A 17,434-nucleotide genomic window follows, 5' to 3' on the forward strand; every position below is an offset into this window, starting at 1 on the left:
CCTTCATCGATCATCTTACAGAGATCAAGTAATTCACTAAAGCAACATCGAACATTCTTTACATCAACACCTTCCTCTTCTATGCACTTTGATACGCATGGCTTTGTTGCACGATTAGAAGCATCAGGAATGCCAAGGCCACAAGCTGATGCATTGGTCACAGCTTTATCTGACGTTGTTGAAGAAAGTATAAAGGGGCTAGAAAAAGGTTTAATCAGCAGAGAAGAAGGAGAAAGGTGGAGATATAGTCAAAAAGTAGATTTCGCACGTTTGAAATCCGACGTTCAGCTTCTTGAACGAAATGATTTCACATTGATGAAAAGTGAAAATGAACGATTGATGGCCGATGTGGAAAAATTGAAGCAGAGATTACGCGAAGAGATCACAAGAACAGTTGCAGGCGTTCGATTGGATTTGAATTTGGAAAAAGGTCGTATTCGTGATGAATCTTCCGTGCATGCTCTCAAGATCAAGGAAGTTGATACAAGAATCGAATCAGAAATCGCTGGCCTAAGATCGACAATCGCAAGTGCAAAAATCAATGTTTTGCAATACTTGGTCGGTGTGGCTACTGGTTGTGGAGCCCTACTTTTGGCATACTTGCGCATGTTCAGATAATCTCACCACTCAAATACTCTTCGGAGTCTATACCCTTGTCAATTTGTTTATCAGTCTGTACAGTACAATATCGATACAATCATAAAAAAAATACAGTGGAGTGCTATATCCTAGTCTCGATAGCGTCTCCTTGACTGGTCAGCATCGCTTCTGTGGTATTCCCGATGACGATCTCCACCATCTCCTTCCCTTCTCCTAGACGAAGACGAATCTTTGTGGTGTAGACGATCATCCCGTCGATCATCTTCATGCTTTTCTGATCGGCGACGGGAACGACTACCATCAGGGCTTCGACTTCTGCGACGATCTCGATTGTTGTCAGCCCTGCTATCAACATGCCTGCTGTGCCTTTCTCTTCTGTCTTCGCTGTCTCTGTGTCTTCGTCTATCACGATCTCTTTCCTCCCTTTGTTGCTGACGAACTTCCATCTTTGCCAATCGTTTAGCAGCTTTACGTTCTTCTTTTGTGAAACCTGATTCTAGCTCTTTTGTTTTGCGCTCATCTTCCTCTTTCTTCTGAGCATCTGAGCTTCCTTCAATGATTTTTCTATAATCAATCTTGATGCCTAATCGTTTATTCATCTCTTCTTCTTCTCGCATCTTAATCGCCATTAATTCTTGTTTACGTGCTTCTGTTGCTTGTGATACAGTTTCCGTTTTGTCTGATCCACTTCCGCTTGCTGATTGTGCTTTGTCCTTATTGTACCACGTAACATCCTTATTCTTTTGCCATCTACCCGTCGGTGCTAGAATTGAATGACCTAAATAATTCTCTCGATCTTTGTCCTTCTTCACATCATCCCAACTGAAATAAGCCGCTCCTCCACGTGTTCCACCTCTGTACCAAAAGAGATTAGCAAAAGAGCAATAAAGTCAGTATCATCTAAGTGATGAGATCTCTTTGTGCAGGCATACATACCTTGTCGGTTGAAACATTTCCTTTGGAGTAGCGACTGATGAAGGAAGAGGAGAAAAGAGTGCGAGTGTATGCTAAAGATTGCACACTTTGCTTTTTCCACGCTACGTAGGAGGCGTGCGGAGAATTGAAACGGCCGGCGCATTTTCATCCCTCATACTCCCATCCCTCGCCGTACGTATGAAGCATATGCTTTGAGGTTGATCGATAAATAATGCTGACTCTGTGGACAACAGTGAAGCCATAAACATTGGGCGTGTGGCTGTGAAAGATGGTGATTTGCGTGTAAACTCTTGCAACGTAATTTATAAGAGGAAATTCCTTTTACTTCATTCCGCACAGCTGAGCATCTTGATCGTCATTGATGCATGTCATTTCGGGTAATCCTTTCTATGTATTCCTCATTTGAATGGGCGAAGAATACTACAGGGTATCAAGATGCAATCGTGTACAAATGCAAATTGCTAGCCTTACTCTTTCTTGCTTCATACGATCTTTACCTTGTAACGGCAATCTCTTCAGGATCATCTTCACATTTTGATGTGGATCCATTTTTGAATCTTCCTCCAGGTGAAGATATGCTTGCTTATCCCACCAGCTTTGTTGCTTTTGATGAAACAGAAGCAAGCTCACATCCTCGCATACCCGAAACACAACAGCAAGCCAGTCAGGCTGTGTACGAAGATCCAATGGCGAATAGGAAGCAAGAAATCAGCGTAAGGGATTTTATATACAGTAAGAAGAATCGGGATAATCCGGTAACGTCGCAGATTTTGAAAGAAAAGAAAAAGGAGATTAGGAATCAATATCTCGCTAGAATGTCAAAAGAAGAATTGAAGCAATATAAAATCGCGAAGCAAGAGAGAGACAAGAGGCAGTATACAATACGAAAGAATAGAAGAGGATATGGATCTAGACAAAATGTAAGACGTAAAACGATAACAGAAAAGGTCCGCAACGGTACCGCTACACCGGAAGAGACTTTGGAATACAAAAAAGTCGCAGAGCAAAAACGAAAGAGCTCTCTAGCAAGACGATTACACAAGAAACAATCAAAAAAGAAAGGGTGAGAGCGAGTCTATGACTATTGCCACGATATGCAAATGTTACAGCCACAGCGACTAGGTATGTGGCTATGATTTGTGTAATAATAAGAACTTCGATGTAAGCAAACTTGACAGGATTTTGCATTCTCAACGTAACGTCTATGCAATAGCAGATGAAGCTCAGGATGAAGCTCCAGTCTTTAGACAGTTACCGACTGGCGATCTTTTTCCTCTCACTCGCTTATACAGTTTCATGCCAAGCCGGATCAATAGGCCTTGATTTAAATCGTTCGCCACCAAGGTCTCCAGAAGAAGAAATTTCGAACAAGAACCCCTTGACGCAAGATTCCGGTGCCTACCATCGTACTGAAGATGCAAAGCCACAAGAGGCAAAGGGGAAGAATAAGCGACAGACACGCTATGCTGCACTGAAAGAATCCAATCCAGACTCGATCAGAAGGCAAAATCGAAAGGGATCCGAAAGAAGAAAGAAAAGAGTTGCCAATATGCCAAAAGAGGAATTGCAGGAGTATATGAACGTCAAGCGTGAAAAAGAAAGAATTCGCTATCACGCACGAAAAAAAGAAGGTGGTGTTGCAAGTCAGCATGCACGAAAGTTAAAGATCATTAGACAAAAGGTTAAGCAAAATCAAGCAACACCAGAAGAGATCTCAATAAGAGAGAAACATTTAAAACGAAAGCGCGAATCTTTCCAATTAAGCAAAGAACGAAAGAAATTGAAGCAAGTGCCTAGAAGAAGCACATCTCCACAAGATCCCGAGTAGCTCAGGCGACGAAAGATAACAGTGGATTAGGACTTAATTAATATATCATGCTTCTAAAAGCGACATTTTCGACACTACCGTGAGCCAGCTAATGTTATTCTACTTCTTGGCCCGAGATGGCGATGCCCGTGTACAGCGAGCTTGGCGGTACAGCATTTAAGTTGTTTGTGATGAATCAGTGCTGCTCTTTACGATGACTAAACATCGCCCGTTATATGCAAACTTGAAAACAAATTGTTTATTGTATCAATACAAGGTTCCCCTTCGCTCGTGTAAGCGCCACTGTGTTTTATACTTTGAAATATTCTGCTATGCCGGGTCTCTCGCAGTTACCGCCCCTGTAAGAACCCGTTATAAACAACGCTGAAACATGTCTTCGCCCCATCGCAATAAGTAACAGAAGTGCTGCTATAAAGAGTACTTTTTTTTTCATGGTGATTTGTGCCTGCGTTGCATGATCGCCAACGAACCTTCTTCAGTCATGCTGCCTCTTATCTTTGTGCTTCTATCTGCTTTCAATCTTCATCTGGCGATTTCAGCCGGGTTGGACATCGACCTGAATGAAGCGCCTAAGGTGGACTCCGACGAGGACAGAACTTTCTTCAATTCGGGTCACGAGTCTATTGAAAAGTCTTTTTCTACTACCTCGTTTCATAAGCAACAACCAGCTTCAATACTTGGCAAGCGAGTACGAAAACCTCAATTGAACGTAAACGGATCTTTCAAAGATCAAAATAAGAGAGAAAAGGATAGCAAAAGATCACGTCGATATTATCAAAGTTTGAAGGATACAAGACCAGAAAAATTGGAAGAAAACAAAAATCGTAGAAAGAAGAGAATTTCAGAAATGAGTCCAGAAGAAAAGCAAAGAACGAGAGAAGGTGCTGTGAGACGCTATAAAGAACGAACATCGAAGAGAGGATTTAGTAGTCCTTTTAATGAAAGGCTCAAACAAGCTAGAAGGGATGTGAGAGCGGGTATTGCCACTCAAGAACAAACTGATGTTGTACTACAAGACAGACGTAACAAATTACGTTATTATCACTCAAAAAAGGTCCAAAGCTAGATCATCACAAGCGGAGCTTTCAATTCAGGCAGATAAAATGGCAGTCTAGAAGTGCGCAAACTGCATTCAGATCTTGAGGAAATATATTTTATATTTTTATCCATGTATTACCGCTACCATTGATGATATTTAGAGAGCTGGCGAGTACGCAAACTGCTCGAAGTTACTCAAATGCTGTGTTAAGGTCTAATGATCTGAGTTTGAATTTTCAGAGGTAATACATGCAGTTCGATTGAAAAGCACATGTCATTGATTCGTTACCAGGTCAAGAGACTTGAACAACGAAATGACGATACTCTACCTCTTCCTTTTGCTTGGATCATCTCTATTAGTCCAAGCTGTGAATTTTGATTTAAACTACTCGCCACCACCGTCTCCTGATAATGCTATTGACGCACATGAACAAGCACCGATATTTAATAAAGATAATAAAACAGAATTGCGCCATCAACGATGGGGAATTACGGGAAAACCGTTATCTCAAAATCGTCAAGCTGTAAGGATGCGAGAATTCCGAAAACGTAAAAAAGCCGAAAGTCCAGAAGAGAAATTAGCAAGAGAGAAAGAAGCGGCAAAAGGAAAAGAAAGGCGAGATAAATATAACATTAATGAAGAATATGTCCAAAATCGACGTGAATATCAAAAAGAGCTGTATAAACGATTAAAAGAAATTCGTGGATATGGTAAAATTAGTCAAATAAGAGATAAGTCTTTAAGGATGGAGGTCAAACAAGGCGTACAGATCACACCAGAAGAAAATGTAAGAATTCAATCCATACGAAAATCTGAACGGAAATATAAACAAAAAAGGCTTCAAAAGAACCAGTAGTATAGTCCATGTTGCCAAGGAGAGTCACTCTTTTTGCCAATTCCATGTACAATTTGCGCACTCACTCGATGAACGCGGTAGGGAGAGGATATGTCCAGTGATTTCACACGATGATGGAATTGAACAAGACGGTGCTATGGTCTGCAGGGAGTGCAGAACTTTCCTCTTTCCGTTTTCCCTAATTCACTTCAACATCTTATCTGTACCCCTGCCTCTTTTCGTTGCCATTGGCAACTTTCATAGAATTGACCAGTACGCAAGTTGCATCGTATTACTCAATTGCTGTGTAAACGCCCAGGTTATTGCGCTCAATTTTCTTGAGATAATGAACGCATGTTGCAATGAGTCGTATTTGATATTGACTCTTCACCAAGTCAAGAGACTTAAATAACGAAATGACGATAGTCTACCTCTTCCTCTTGCTCAGACCATTTCTATTAGTCCAAGCTGTAATGATTGACTTGAATCGCTCGCCTCCGCCATCTCCAGATCAGTCAATCGACATGCATGAAACAACACCATTACTTGATAAAAATGATCAAGCAGAATCGCAACAACAAGGATGGGGAAAAGTGGGAATGCGAAGCCGAAGAAGGAAGCGACAGAATGTTGATAACATTAAACCTTCTCAGGCGTTGCACCAGATCTCAGAAGTAGAGATTCCGGAACATCTATCAGAAAGTACAAAAAGACGTAGACGGAGGTTGCTTCGAATGACGGAAGAAGAGAAAGCGGCCTATTATGACTATAAGAGAGATTATGAAAAGAAGAAGCTTACAGCACAAAGAAAGATTCTTAAAAGTGCAAATGATGTCCAGAGACGTAGAGACAGAATTTCTGAAATGACCAAAGAACAACGTGAAGTATATTATGGAAACAAAAGAGTGAGAGAAAGGCTACAATATGGAAAACGCAAAGCACTCCTAGGATACGGTAAACGATCAAGTGAACTTGAAAAAACGATCAGAAAAAAGGTCAAACAAAATCAAGCAACGCCTGATGAAATTGCGAAACTTGAAAAAAAGAGAATCGATGATGCACGAAGAAAGAAAGCAAACGGGGAACTGAAGAAAAAGGAGAGAAGTATATAGGGAGCGTTTTTACTTTGGATGCTTGCGCAATGGATGTGACTTTCGTGTATGGTTCAATTGACCTATCCTCCCAATGCAGTGTTTGCAAATGCTACCTTGTTGTACTAATTCAAACACGCAAGAGGATGATAAAGAAACTTAAGACCTCTCCGTTTCAAGGTGACAGCTTAGTGAATACCCTTTGCAATATCTCTTTCAGAGTAGGTTGAATCAAGCATCAGCTTACGGTCATTGGCGGAGAAAATTTGCGAACGATTCAAATTGCTGTATCCGATGCTCTTCAAACCAAAGAATGTCCCGTCAACGCCACACGGAGACGCAAGAACAGACCCGATGGCCAGATCGGAGACCATTACACATGCTATGATGTACCGCCATATGGCGTTCAATGGTTTTTTCTTGAATGAAAAAAATATATAATGGATTGAAAGCTATGCCTTGTTCATTCCCCTCCACAAACTACATTCAGAAGAAAATGATGATGGTGAACTCTTTACAGATCTTTTTACTGGTATTCTTTACCATTTTCCAACATGTTCGAACGTACAGCATTCCTCCTTCAAGTTCATCGAGTGCTTCTGATTCAGGATCCATTGATTGGGATGAATATATTAATTGGCCAAAAGACGAGCCACATGGAGCACACCACGATGAACATATGGTGAAGCCAAAAGCAGCATCAGATCGACATTCGGTTCGAAGCAATGACATCGCAAAACCCGTCGATCAACATGCAGGAAGTGTGAGTCCAGGACCACAATCAGCAAACTCAAAGAAGAGAAAATCACCAAGTCCTTCGTCACCGAAAAGTGAACAAAGTGCTGCGAGTCCTACGAGTGGGGGACTGACGGATGCGCAAGTGAGAAAGAAGGTGATCAACAGAAATTATTATGTTCGCAACCAGGTAGAGTTGAGAAGAAAGAGGAAAGAGAAATATAAAAATCAAAAAAACAATAAGCCCTAAGTCCAAATTTCTTTCGATGGTAAATATTTCATTTCCTCCCTATTCGGGAAATCAACAACTTATTTGTAAGATTTGACCTCATCAGCTTTCATGTAGAGTTCGGGTATGACATCATCATGTATATACTTTTCATTTAATTTCATCTTATACCATTGTATATAAAGCAATCTCTTTTGCCCCGAGTAAGGTACACAATGCTTATTTCCTTGTATTACTCAGCATTTGCGTTAGTGTACACTCTTCCACATTGAACAGATTCAGGTCATCATCTCGTTACTTGCGAAAAGGTGCTTTAATCAAACTTGATGACTATCTCGTGGTTTTGATCAAGCAGGTTTATGATGAATCTAATCTGGTTTCTATTGTTGATCGCAATCTGCGAAGCGGTCTTCGGGGTTGCAACTTATGCGCCTCATTCACCTGAACCTCTATCGCAAGATATAGATATAGAAAATTTGATGTTCCTTCCACCGCATGAATCAAGTTCTCATCAATCAATCAGGAATGATGAGAGTGTGGTTATGAACCAACCAAGCAATCAGATGGAAAGGGGAAAGAAACCACTTTCTCAAGATCCTAAAGCTGTATGGATGCGAGAGTATCGTAAACAAAGAAAAGCAGACAGCTTAGATGAAAAAATCAAACGGGAGAAAGAAGCGGTAGAAAGAAGAAAGATGGGAAGGGAAAAGAAGAACAAAAGCAAAGTTTATGTTCAATATCGACGTAAATATCAAAGCGAAATGTATAAACGGCTCAAAGAAACTCGTGGATACGGTAAAATGAGTCAAATAACAACACCGGCTCTAAGAAAGAAAGTAAAACAAGGCATACCGATGACGCCAGAAGAAAGTGCGAGATATGCATCTTTACAACGGAGCGAACATAAGTACAATGCGAAGAGAAGATTGAAAAAACAAGAGCGGCAAGATTCCGTGTTGCCAAGAAAGTGACGCCAATTTCATCGAAATAAGGTACTCCTTGCGCGCATATCCACTCTCTCACTCGATGAAGGCGGAAGAGTGAGAATATGTCCAGTGAATTGTTTCACACGATGATGGACTTCAACAAGACGGCGCCGTAGTTTGCAGGGAGTGAAGAACTTTCCTCTTTCCGTTTTCCCTATTTCATTTCACCATTTCATCCGTGCTCCTATCTTTCACAGTCCGCTTGCCGCTCTTTAAACTTATTTATGACAATTGGCGCACTTCCGCACATCTACTTGTTCATTTTGTCATTTGTGATTATATCTTGGCAAAAGTGATAAAAGAAATGTGCATTTCGTTACCATCACAAATACAATCCCTTCCACCATCACATACCAACCCATTCACCATCACCCCATCCCTTTTCGCAAACATGATGTATCGCATCATTCCAGTCTTTACAGCTTTGTTCTTGTTTGCAATGTCTCAAGTGCATTGTACCGAATCGGAAATCGCTTTACGACGTGAAACAGTCTATTTCGAGCAAAACGATGATTCATTATGGGAAAAACGACAAAATGATCTAATTCGGGGTGGAAATAAGAAAAACGAATTACCAACATTTCATTGGCCAGAAATTGATGGTCCTTTGAAGTATACGTTGAAAATGTTAAACGGAACAGCATTAAAGACTGGTTATTGGACATTCAATCAAACGTTCGATGATCGTCTTCAACGCATTGGTGCAAAAAATTTACATAAAGCACAAAAGATTTTATTTGATGAAACTGTACGAAAAGCATTCAAATGGCGAGATGATTGTTGGGCATTTTCAAACGCATCTGCAAAAGCAAATAATCGAACAAACACTCTTGCTCGGGTTGCCGTTTTTCCTTACAATACTAAAGGGGATGATATTGACGGAGGAAGAGGAATTGCTTCTCCCGTTAAATTTGCTTGTTTTGAACGTGCAAAAGATGGTAAACGAAATGTACCTGTTGTTAATCACACGATCAAATTACTCAAACAAGAACATTGGGATAAACAATCGGCTATACGTCAAGTTCAAAAGCGTATCAGGGATGATAAAAGACGCAAAAAGATGAAGAAGGCCAAACAATCACAATCTGTCAAGACAAAGTGAGCTTGGTGACAATGATGCAGTTTCCGTTTTGAATTACACACATTCGTTTTTAGTATATAGTCTATTTGTCGCAATCATATCATTCTCCTGGCGAGATTTTACTCTCTCGTTGCTTTAACCTTATTGGATAGTTTGGGGGAATGAAAGCCATCGGATTTATTTCATCATTTCCGATATAGATTTTATCCCCGCAGATTGCTGCATCGATGCCACCCGATATAAGATGCGGAGTGCAGAATCTGGGGGGTAAGAGAACAATGATGACTGTCATGATTGTAATCCTGTCATCAATCTTACTTGAATCGGAAATGCCGACATATGTTTTGGCAGTTAGCGCCACTTTACGTGCGAGTGTCTAAGCCCGGGCCTTCTTGCTTGACTGCACGTCCTACAACGCTTTGCGTGGGAAGTTGCTGATCACTCTCGTTCTTTGTTTTCATGCCGCGGCTTTAGCTGAGTTTGGTACAGAAAAAGCCATTAAAATGATGCCGAAGCAAATGTGTGTATCATCATCATCATATTGCATGGCTGTCATCTAAAGAGTGAGAGAGAGATCCCACTAATGAAGCAAGGAGATTGTTGCATTTTCGTCATGATGCTCCCAAAAGTACAATTTAGTTTTGATCAAACGATATCATTGATATCATCATAATCGTCCTTGGCACTCTTTTTACGCGCAGAAGAAAGGAGAGGAAGATAATTGGCCTAGCTTACGACCATATTTTCCTGGATTGATCGGCGTTGCATCAATGCGCTGCGCGTTAGAGTTGTATTCTGTCTGTATAAGCGAGCGAGTATCTCTCTGATCAAATGTGGGAAAGCCATCCGCTTATGCTGTTTATTTGAACACAATCGGTGATTAGTGTAAGAACGCTAGAGCTTCTATTGATGCACGTACTATCTTTTTTAATTTATCGAGACAAATTATCAGGGCTGTAGGTCGGCGGTACCGAATGACTTGTTTACTGCTATCAAAAGGTTCATTGGATGAGAATGCGGCTTACAAACAGGCATGACTGGTGAAGTGCTTTTGCTCCACTGTTATTCAATTTCCCCGGACATTAATTGTTAGTGTTGTTTATACAAAGACGCGTACTACAATGCACTTTAACAGTCTTGTGTGTTTGATTAAGGGGAAAAGAGCATCACTCTCCATTTTCATTCGTGCGAACCTAAAAAACAAAAGGTCACATTCGCTTCAATTGAGCAGCAGCGTTCTACTTGGGGCCCCAAGAAAAATTAAAATTAGCTAAATGATGTACATTTTACTCAATTAGCAATAATGCATCAAATCAGTATACATACTCTCTTTGACTGACGTATGTGCCGTTTAAGCAAAAGAAAACACTTTTCTAGAATGTGGATATGTTCCACTAAATCCTATATCCGAATTAAAACAACACCAACAGTCATGCACCCTGGCATATACTTCATCTTTTGCACTTTGCCGGTCTATGCATCCTCTTTCCTGTTTTCAAAGTCAATCCATCCATCCCTCTCGGTCAGTCTTTTTATTGGTTAACAGCACCTGTAGAGCAAGAATGCGCGCAAACAATACTATTGTTGATCCATTCCCCGCTCTTCTTTGTTTGTGTTAAATGACCCACAATTACAACTTTCTCTCCTTTTCTCTCTTACCACCAACCATCCTTCATCCCTGCTTCTTTTTTAAGCTTACCCCTCTTTTCACTCATCAAAAATGTCTGAAACCAACAAAGTAGAGAATGGCTACCAAGGTGGTCCACCAGTTCAACGTGCAGTAACACCCGGTGGTCACGCTCAAGATACTTCTCAACCCGCTTTCCCCGTTTATCATCGTAAATTCGCAAATCCTGCTCCTTTGGGTTTATTGGCTTTCGCTGGTACAACTTTCATGTTAAGTTTGTTCAACGTTAGTGCAAGAGGTGTTTCCATTCCAAATGCCGTCATTGGTATGGCTTTGGGTTACGGTGGTACAGCTCAATTCATTGCTGGTATTTGGGAATTCGCAAGTGGTAACACTTTTGGTGCAACAGCTTTCTGCTCTTATGGTGCTTTCTGGTGGTCATTTGCAATCACTTTGATCCCTTGGTTCAACGTTGAAGGTGCTTTTGACTCTAAATATGCTGCTGAAGGTACACACTACTTCGATCAAGCTCTTGGTATTTACCTTGCATGCTGGTTCATCTTCACATTCATTATGCTTGCTGCCTCTTTCAAATCTTCTTTGGCTTTGGTCTTGTTGTTCTTCTTCTTGGATATTACCTTCTTGCTGTGAGTCTATGTGTGGGATAAGGATTGATGTTTCTCTTACTGACTTGCAATTCTCTCCGATTTCCCTCTATTAGCCTCTTCGTTGCTTACTTCACCGGTAATGCCAAGGTTACAACTGCTGGAGGTGCAATGGGTATCGTCACAGCAGCCGTCGCATTCTACACTGGTGCTGCAGGTCTTTTGAGCCCAGACACAAGTTACTTCTCCTTGCCCGTTTTGGACATGTCCCGCAAGGATTAAGTGGGGTAGTCAACAACACAAGAGAAAGGTGTTTCGTTTCCAGCTCGAATCACTCATTCAATAATTCATACGGTCTCTTCAAGTATGTGTGTGTGCAATTATCGACTATTTACCTATCGCAGATCAATTTTAAAAACTACTTTCATTCTTCTTCAGTGTTACCCGGCTTGAAAGGGGTGCAATGAAAGAGATGGTCTTCGATCCCGCTCTTCCATTTCACTTTTCTCAGACTTATCCTTTTTTTGTTCTCGTTGCATTTCCTTTCTTTCTCTGGAAACTGCAGAATTTCATATTTCAATTCGTGAAATGTACATGTCATCTTACCCAGGAAAATGAAGCAGGCCTGAAGAAAGTGTGTGAAAGTGGTGTAGATTTAATTAATAATGGTACAAGTACAAATATGTTCTCACGTTGATGCCTCTCCTTCCTGACTTCTCCATTCTGCCCATGTTCGCTTCATACGAACTTGAGCAGCTTCCCATGAATCCAAAGCGGGACGAACATCAAGATGGAAGACAGGTTCATCCGTATCGGGATCATCGGGCGCCGAATAATAATCGATCACATATCGAACCTCTTTGCCTGGATCTGTGGAAGAAGTTGAAGGTCTACGAACGACCCAATCATGTCGATCAAAAGGAGCGTCTGAACTGAATTTAGAAGGTGCAATCATGGCTGCCCAAGAAAATATTCTTGCTTTAGGTGAAAGTGTACCGGGTTTACCTTGAAATCTTGCTAAGGCAATTTGATTTTGTGCATCTTTAACGCCCATTTCTCTTTCCCAATCTAAAACTTCTTGCCATGCACGTTCGTTTAAGAAATTATGTACGAGTACCATCATCTCTACATGTTCTTCTGGCGTTTCCCAGCCTTTTCGTACCAGTGCATTGTAGAATTGTTGTGGAGATGGATATTCCCAATTGCCTGCTGATGATGATTCGCTGGCTTCTTTCTTATTATTGCCTTCCATCATCGCCGATCGTTCTTCATGCGGTACAGGACAAGCAGATGCATTTCCACCTTTTTCATAGGGATGACCACCTTTTGGCGCAGATTCATGTAAACGTGGAATCGTGCTCATCACTCGATCGGTCGAAAGTTCAACTTTTTGATTCGGTGCACGGTCTTGCGTTAGTGTTGGCATTCGATTCAGTGGATTCAAAGCAGCTGCTGAAGATGCTAAAAATCCACTCTTACTGGATTCGCCTCCACTCTCATTGTTGCTGCTGCTGCTGCTTCCTCCTCCCATTGCACCACCACCTGCATGCATTGGACATCCTGGTGGTGGACTTGCAGATGATCCTACTACTTTAGAAGAGGATTGTTCTGGTTTAGTTTGTTGTTGTGGAGCGAGTGCTTTTACGCTCCATGGTTGATAGTATGGATGAACCGGTCCTCTTGGTTCTTGACCGGATTGTAATCTGTTGATTAATAGAGCACGTACGGTGGCGCTATTATTGCCATGAGACCATGCGACGGGTTCTGAAGTTGAAGCCATGTTGTGAAGTGTGAATGATTGATGGAATGTTGGTGGCACAGAGAAGAGAGTGAGAAAGAGGACTCGATTCGCAATGGACGGCCTGAATCGGAAGAAAGATTACGTTACGCCAGTTATTATCAAGAAATTTAAACTTTTTATTAACTTTCTCAAAAATCACCAATCAGGTTGAAATTGTAGTACGTAATCAAGACTCAACGAGGTGCGGGAAGCAAGTAAAACAACGCGTAAAAGTTGAAGAACTTGCTTGCTGCACCTTCTGTCACGTGTAGAGGCGCCAGGGAAATTTTTCTAAAAATTATTGGATTAAAGTATGCATGACAAGCATCTTCCAATCAAAGCAACAGCAACACAGTGATCAAAGTCACAACCTCCATCCCATATACAAGCAGCCAAGATGCAATCGGATGATGTGGTTTGGTCGATCATCGGCAAACAGTTCTGCTCTTATCGATTTGCAGCACCGAGCATAAAGACAAGACAAACGTTCTGTCGTAACGAATACAATTTGACAGGATTATGTACACGACAAGCATGTCCTTTGGCAAATAGTCGATATGCAACCGTACGTGAAAGAGAAGGAGTAATTTACCTTTTTGTTAAAACTGCCGAAAGAGCTCATTCACCTTCACAAATGTGGGAAAAGATTCGATTGCACAAAAATTATGAGAAAGCATTAGCACAAATTGATGAAGAATTACCTTATTGGGGAAAATTCATCGTTCATAAAGCCAAACAAAGATTAACGAAAATAACACAATACCTAATCAAAATGCGTAAGCTCAAACTCAAAGAAGAAGAACAGCCAAAGCTTGTGGGAATAAACAAAAAGACTGAAAGAAGAGAAGCAACCAGAGAAGCAAAAGCACTCAAAGCTGCAAAATTGGAAAAGTCAATCGAAAAAGAATTATTGGACAGATTGAAATCTGGTGCTTATGGAGATGCTCCCCTTAATGTCAACGAAGATGTTTGGAGAAGAGTTGTCGATGGAAAAGAACAAGCTGCTGAAAATGCAATGCTTGAAGCAGAAGAAAGTGATGAAGATAGCGAAGACGAAGAACTCGTACTGGAAGATGAAGAAGAACAAGAATTGGAAGATGAGGATGAACTTGCTGGACAACGTGAATTCGTTAGCGATGACGAAAGTGATGAAGATGACGATGACGATTTGGACTTGTACGATTCTGATGGCAACCTGATCGAGTTTGGAGATTCATCCGAAGGTGACAATGATGATGACGAGGATGACGAACGTCCTGCTTCATCTAAGAAACGAAAAGCTCCAGGTAAAGGCGCTCGCCTTGCTAACGGCAAGAAGGGCAAGAAGGGCCCTCAACTCGAAGTGGAATACGAAGAAGAAACACAACCGCTATCGCGGAAGGAACTCGAATCTTGGTAAAAAGTTTCCACGTCTCTCTGTTTTTGTCAACTCAACATTGTACAATATCATACATTATAATCTCATACATTGGCTACGTACTTGCTATCGAATACCCAGCCAACAAAGAAGCAAGCGTTTCGATAGACTTTTGTAGGGGTATCACATGTAATTGTGCTTCTCGGAAAGAAGCATTTTCGACTTGTTGCACGATTCCTTGTTTAGCTGTGTTGATATTCGTTTCGATCTGACGAATGATGTGATTTTGCAAGAGCGAAGTACCTGACGTACGTTCGATGAGAGAGATTAGTGCTGTTGATGCAGTCAAGCGGGTCTTGAAAGTCTTGTCGTTTGCTATTATGCGAGAAAGCGTTACTGGCAAGCCACTTTTTGATTGTAAAAGGTATGCCATTCCATCTACATCCTCCATTGCGAATACTTTTCCTACTGATGCACATGTGTTCCATCGCATTTTCGGATCTTTGCTTGTCGTCAAGGTGTCGCTGATCCATTCCAATGCTTCGGCAATTACTTGAGTTCTTGAAATGAGATCTGACAACCGGCTATTCGCTAGCAGCGCACCTACTCCTCTCATAGCATGAATACCAACACGCTCATCGTCTCTACGAGTAATGATACAGTCGGACAATAAGTTAATCTCACCACCTGCTTCACAAAGATTGCCAAATGACCAGCTTGCACGTTGTCTGACCAAAGCTGAAGTATCTCGTAGGCCTTTTCGCAGAATATCTTCGTGCGCTGCATTGATCTTATTTCCCCTTTGTATAGAGCTTCCGATACCTCGAAATGCAGCAGCACGAACGCTGCTATCCTCATCTTGACAAAGTGAAGCAAGTCCATCGCCCTCCAAGCTTGTCAACGCCAAACAATCCGCTGCTATGATCCTCACAGACGGTGATGAGTCCTGTTGTAACAATTTGACATGCTCACTCCAACGACTTTGCTGGGACACATCTCCACATTTTGCGAGAATGAATGAGCCTATTCCCTGTCGGACTTCCTCCGTTGCAAGTGATAGTTGCTGCAGTGCCAGTGAGCGTAGTTCCGCTTCGTTCTCTGTATTGTCATTTGATTGCTTTTCAGCCACTTTAGCTAATGCTTTCCATGCTTGTGCCTTCGTATCGGGTCCCGTATTATCATCTTGCAAAGACTTCAAGACACTTTCACCTAACTGCACATTACCAAAGGATGCAGTCGGAATTTCATCATCTGTCGCCCCAAGCATGGTGGAGAGTAAAGTATAGGCTTTCACTGCGATCGCGGCATCTGCGCTTGAGCATAGTCGAAGCGCTATAGGTCGAATAATTTCGACATGCGTTTGGCGAAGTTTAGCTTTCGGTGTTGCTTCAACGAGCGTCGAAGTTGTTCGGAGTGCAGCTTCTTTTACTGAGGTTGTGCAATTCGACTGCAGTATCCCAATCAATCGATGTCGTATCTGTACGATAGTAGAAGCAATACGGCTGGACAAGGAAGTAAACGCACTCAATCCTGCCCTCTCCTCTGCACCATTGAAGAAGCCCAAGTTCTTCCCTGCAAGTATGTAAGCTTCGATGGTGTGACATGCATGCACCCTATTTGAAACGATCGCATCGATTTCTGCAATGTCCAGCAAGCATGCATGTTCGCTTCCACTCTCGCAGAGTAGTTGAGGCCAATGCAACAACAGACTTTTTGCATTTGTCGCATTCAAGGCTTCCAAGAATGCAATAATACGAGTTCTAACCGCCCGACAAGCCGATCCCAGGCGCTTCCTGTCATCCTCTTCATCTGCATCATTCTCTCGCTCTGAAGCTGATGCGGCAGATTCACTTTCCCATCCTGCACTTGCTATACTCTGTGTCACGCTGCCTAGACTGGAAGATGATGTCTGTTTGCGCAAAACTGGCCCAGACGGTACATTGCCCATAGACGAAAAGGCAGACTTGCGATTGTATGTTACAGATGATCCTTGCGCCTTATCACCGCCAAGACGCTGACCTGAGAAGGCGAGAGCATTTCCTGGACCTACCCTTCGTGCAGTGTTGGTTCGAGGTTGTGCCTCTAAAGCTTCATTGATGCCCCATCGCAAGCACCTCGTAGATACGCTGACCACATACTGTATGTCCAGAGATGAAAGTGAAGCGAATGCGTTTCCTTTGAATATGTAACTCAAAGCTTGAAATGCTGATGCACACGTACGAGCTGCGGAAACTGAAGATGGCCCTGTACTGTTTCGTGCGACTCTTCTCAATATTCCAAGGATGGCATTGAGTATTTCTTGCTTCGGAAGTAAGTCTGTTTCTTCAGCCTGCGTTGAGATACCTAAAGCGACTCTTTGAACGTCTCCAAAAGTATGACTTAGGGCAGCCAACAAAGAAGCTGTTCGCCCATACTTGACATCTTCTGATAAATGATCACGCAATTCGTCCAAGATTGCTCTTCTCTCCACGCTCGATGAGGTATTCAAACGATCCAGAAGAAGTGCGGCTGATGCTACCTGAGACAATGCATTGTGATTTGAACTGTTGCCTTGCTGTTGATCTTTATCCTCCTTCTTGTGAGGAGATGAGGACATTCAATAAATAAATCGTGTTGGTGGATTAGAATGAGGATGTGCTCTACAATGGCCCAAGCGCGTGATTAACAGAACAACACCTGCAAAGCAACACTTGCACACACACACA

General features: G+C 41.9%; 9 protein-coding genes across 9 annotated transcripts; 6 read left to right on the forward strand and 3 right to left on the reverse strand.

The window, feature by feature from the left end:
• Positions 1-81: 81 nt before the first annotated feature.
• On the forward strand, positions 82-618 carry FA14DRAFT_116668 (DUF1640-domain-containing protein; the record flags this gene model as incomplete). The annotated part of the gene is made up of 1 exon (XM_025496189.1): positions 82-618. One exon carries the CDS (start codon positions 82-84, stop codon positions 616-618), a length of 537 nt encoding a protein of 178 aa, XP_025357318.1.
• A 23-nt stretch (positions 619-641) lies between these two features.
• On the reverse strand, positions 642-1,782 carry FA14DRAFT_159254 (uncharacterized protein). Its single transcript, XM_025498127.1, has 2 exons — positions 1,537-1,782; positions 642-1,455 (listed from the first exon to the last, which is right to left on the reverse strand). Exons 1-2 carry the CDS (start codon positions 1,551-1,553, stop codon positions 729-731), a joined length of 744 nt encoding a protein of 247 aa, XP_025357319.1. The 5' UTR covers positions 1,554-1,782; the 3' UTR covers positions 642-728.
• Positions 1,783-1,925: 143 nt separating this feature from the next.
• Positions 1,926-2,603, forward strand: FA14DRAFT_176320 (uncharacterized protein; the record flags this gene model as incomplete). The annotated part of the gene is made up of 1 exon (XM_025500661.1): positions 1,926-2,603. One exon carries the CDS (start codon positions 1,926-1,928, stop codon positions 2,601-2,603), a length of 678 nt encoding a protein of 225 aa, XP_025357320.1.
• Positions 2,604-2,764: 161 nt separating this feature from the next.
• FA14DRAFT_176321 (uncharacterized protein) lies at positions 2,765-3,364 on the forward strand (the record flags this gene model as incomplete). The annotated part of the gene is made up of 1 exon (XM_025500662.1): positions 2,765-3,364. The coding sequence occupies one exon, from the start codon at positions 2,765-2,767 to the stop codon at positions 3,362-3,364; it is 600 nt and encodes a 199-aa protein (XP_025357321.1).
• Positions 3,365-3,845: 481 nt separating this feature from the next.
• FA14DRAFT_176322 (uncharacterized protein) lies at positions 3,846-6,350 on the forward strand (the record flags this gene model as incomplete). The annotated part of the gene is made up of 3 exons (XM_025500663.1): positions 3,846-4,398; positions 4,763-5,113; positions 5,701-6,350. The coding sequence occupies 3 exons, from the start codon at positions 3,846-3,848 to the stop codon at positions 6,348-6,350; spliced, it is 1,554 nt and encodes a 517-aa protein (XP_025357322.1).
• A 475-nt stretch (positions 6,351-6,825) lies between these two features.
• On the forward strand, positions 6,826-9,381 carry FA14DRAFT_176323 (uncharacterized protein; the record flags this gene model as incomplete). Its single annotated transcript, XM_025500664.1, has 4 exons — positions 6,826-7,209; positions 7,534-7,540; positions 7,699-8,163; positions 8,702-9,381. 4 exons carry the CDS (start codon positions 6,826-6,828, stop codon positions 9,379-9,381), a joined length of 1,536 nt encoding a protein of 511 aa, XP_025357323.1.
• A 1,699-nt stretch (positions 9,382-11,080) lies between these two features.
• Positions 11,081-11,874, forward strand: FA14DRAFT_116844 (putative FUN34-transmembrane protein; the record flags this gene model as incomplete). The annotated part of the gene is made up of 2 exons (XM_025496195.1): positions 11,081-11,634; positions 11,709-11,874. The coding sequence occupies 2 exons, from the start codon at positions 11,081-11,083 to the stop codon at positions 11,872-11,874; spliced, it is 720 nt and encodes a 239-aa protein (XP_025357324.1).
• A 406-nt stretch (positions 11,875-12,280) lies between these two features.
• On the reverse strand, positions 12,281-14,548 carry FA14DRAFT_119853 (cytochrome c and c1 heme-lyase; the record flags this gene model as incomplete). The annotated part of the gene is made up of 2 exons (XM_025496376.1): positions 12,281-13,053; positions 14,458-14,548. Coding segments are annotated over 2 exons (864 nt in total), but the record flags the coding sequence as incomplete, so codon positions are not given.
• Positions 14,549-14,844: 296 nt separating this feature from the next.
• FA14DRAFT_176327 (uncharacterized protein) lies at positions 14,845-17,325 on the reverse strand (the record flags this gene model as incomplete). The annotated part of the gene is made up of 1 exon (XM_025500665.1): positions 14,845-17,325. The coding sequence occupies one exon, from the start codon at positions 17,323-17,325 to the stop codon at positions 14,845-14,847; it is 2,481 nt and encodes an 826-aa protein (XP_025357326.1).
• Between the last annotated feature and the right edge of the window lie 109 nt (positions 17,326-17,434).

Source organism: Meira miltonrushii, assembly GCF_003144205.1.
Source record: "Meira miltonrushii strain MCA 3882 unplaced genomic scaffold FA14scaffold_1, whole genome shotgun sequence".
NCBI classification, from domain to species: Eukaryota; Fungi; Basidiomycota; class Exobasidiomycetes; order Exobasidiales; family Brachybasidiaceae; genus Meira; species Meira miltonrushii.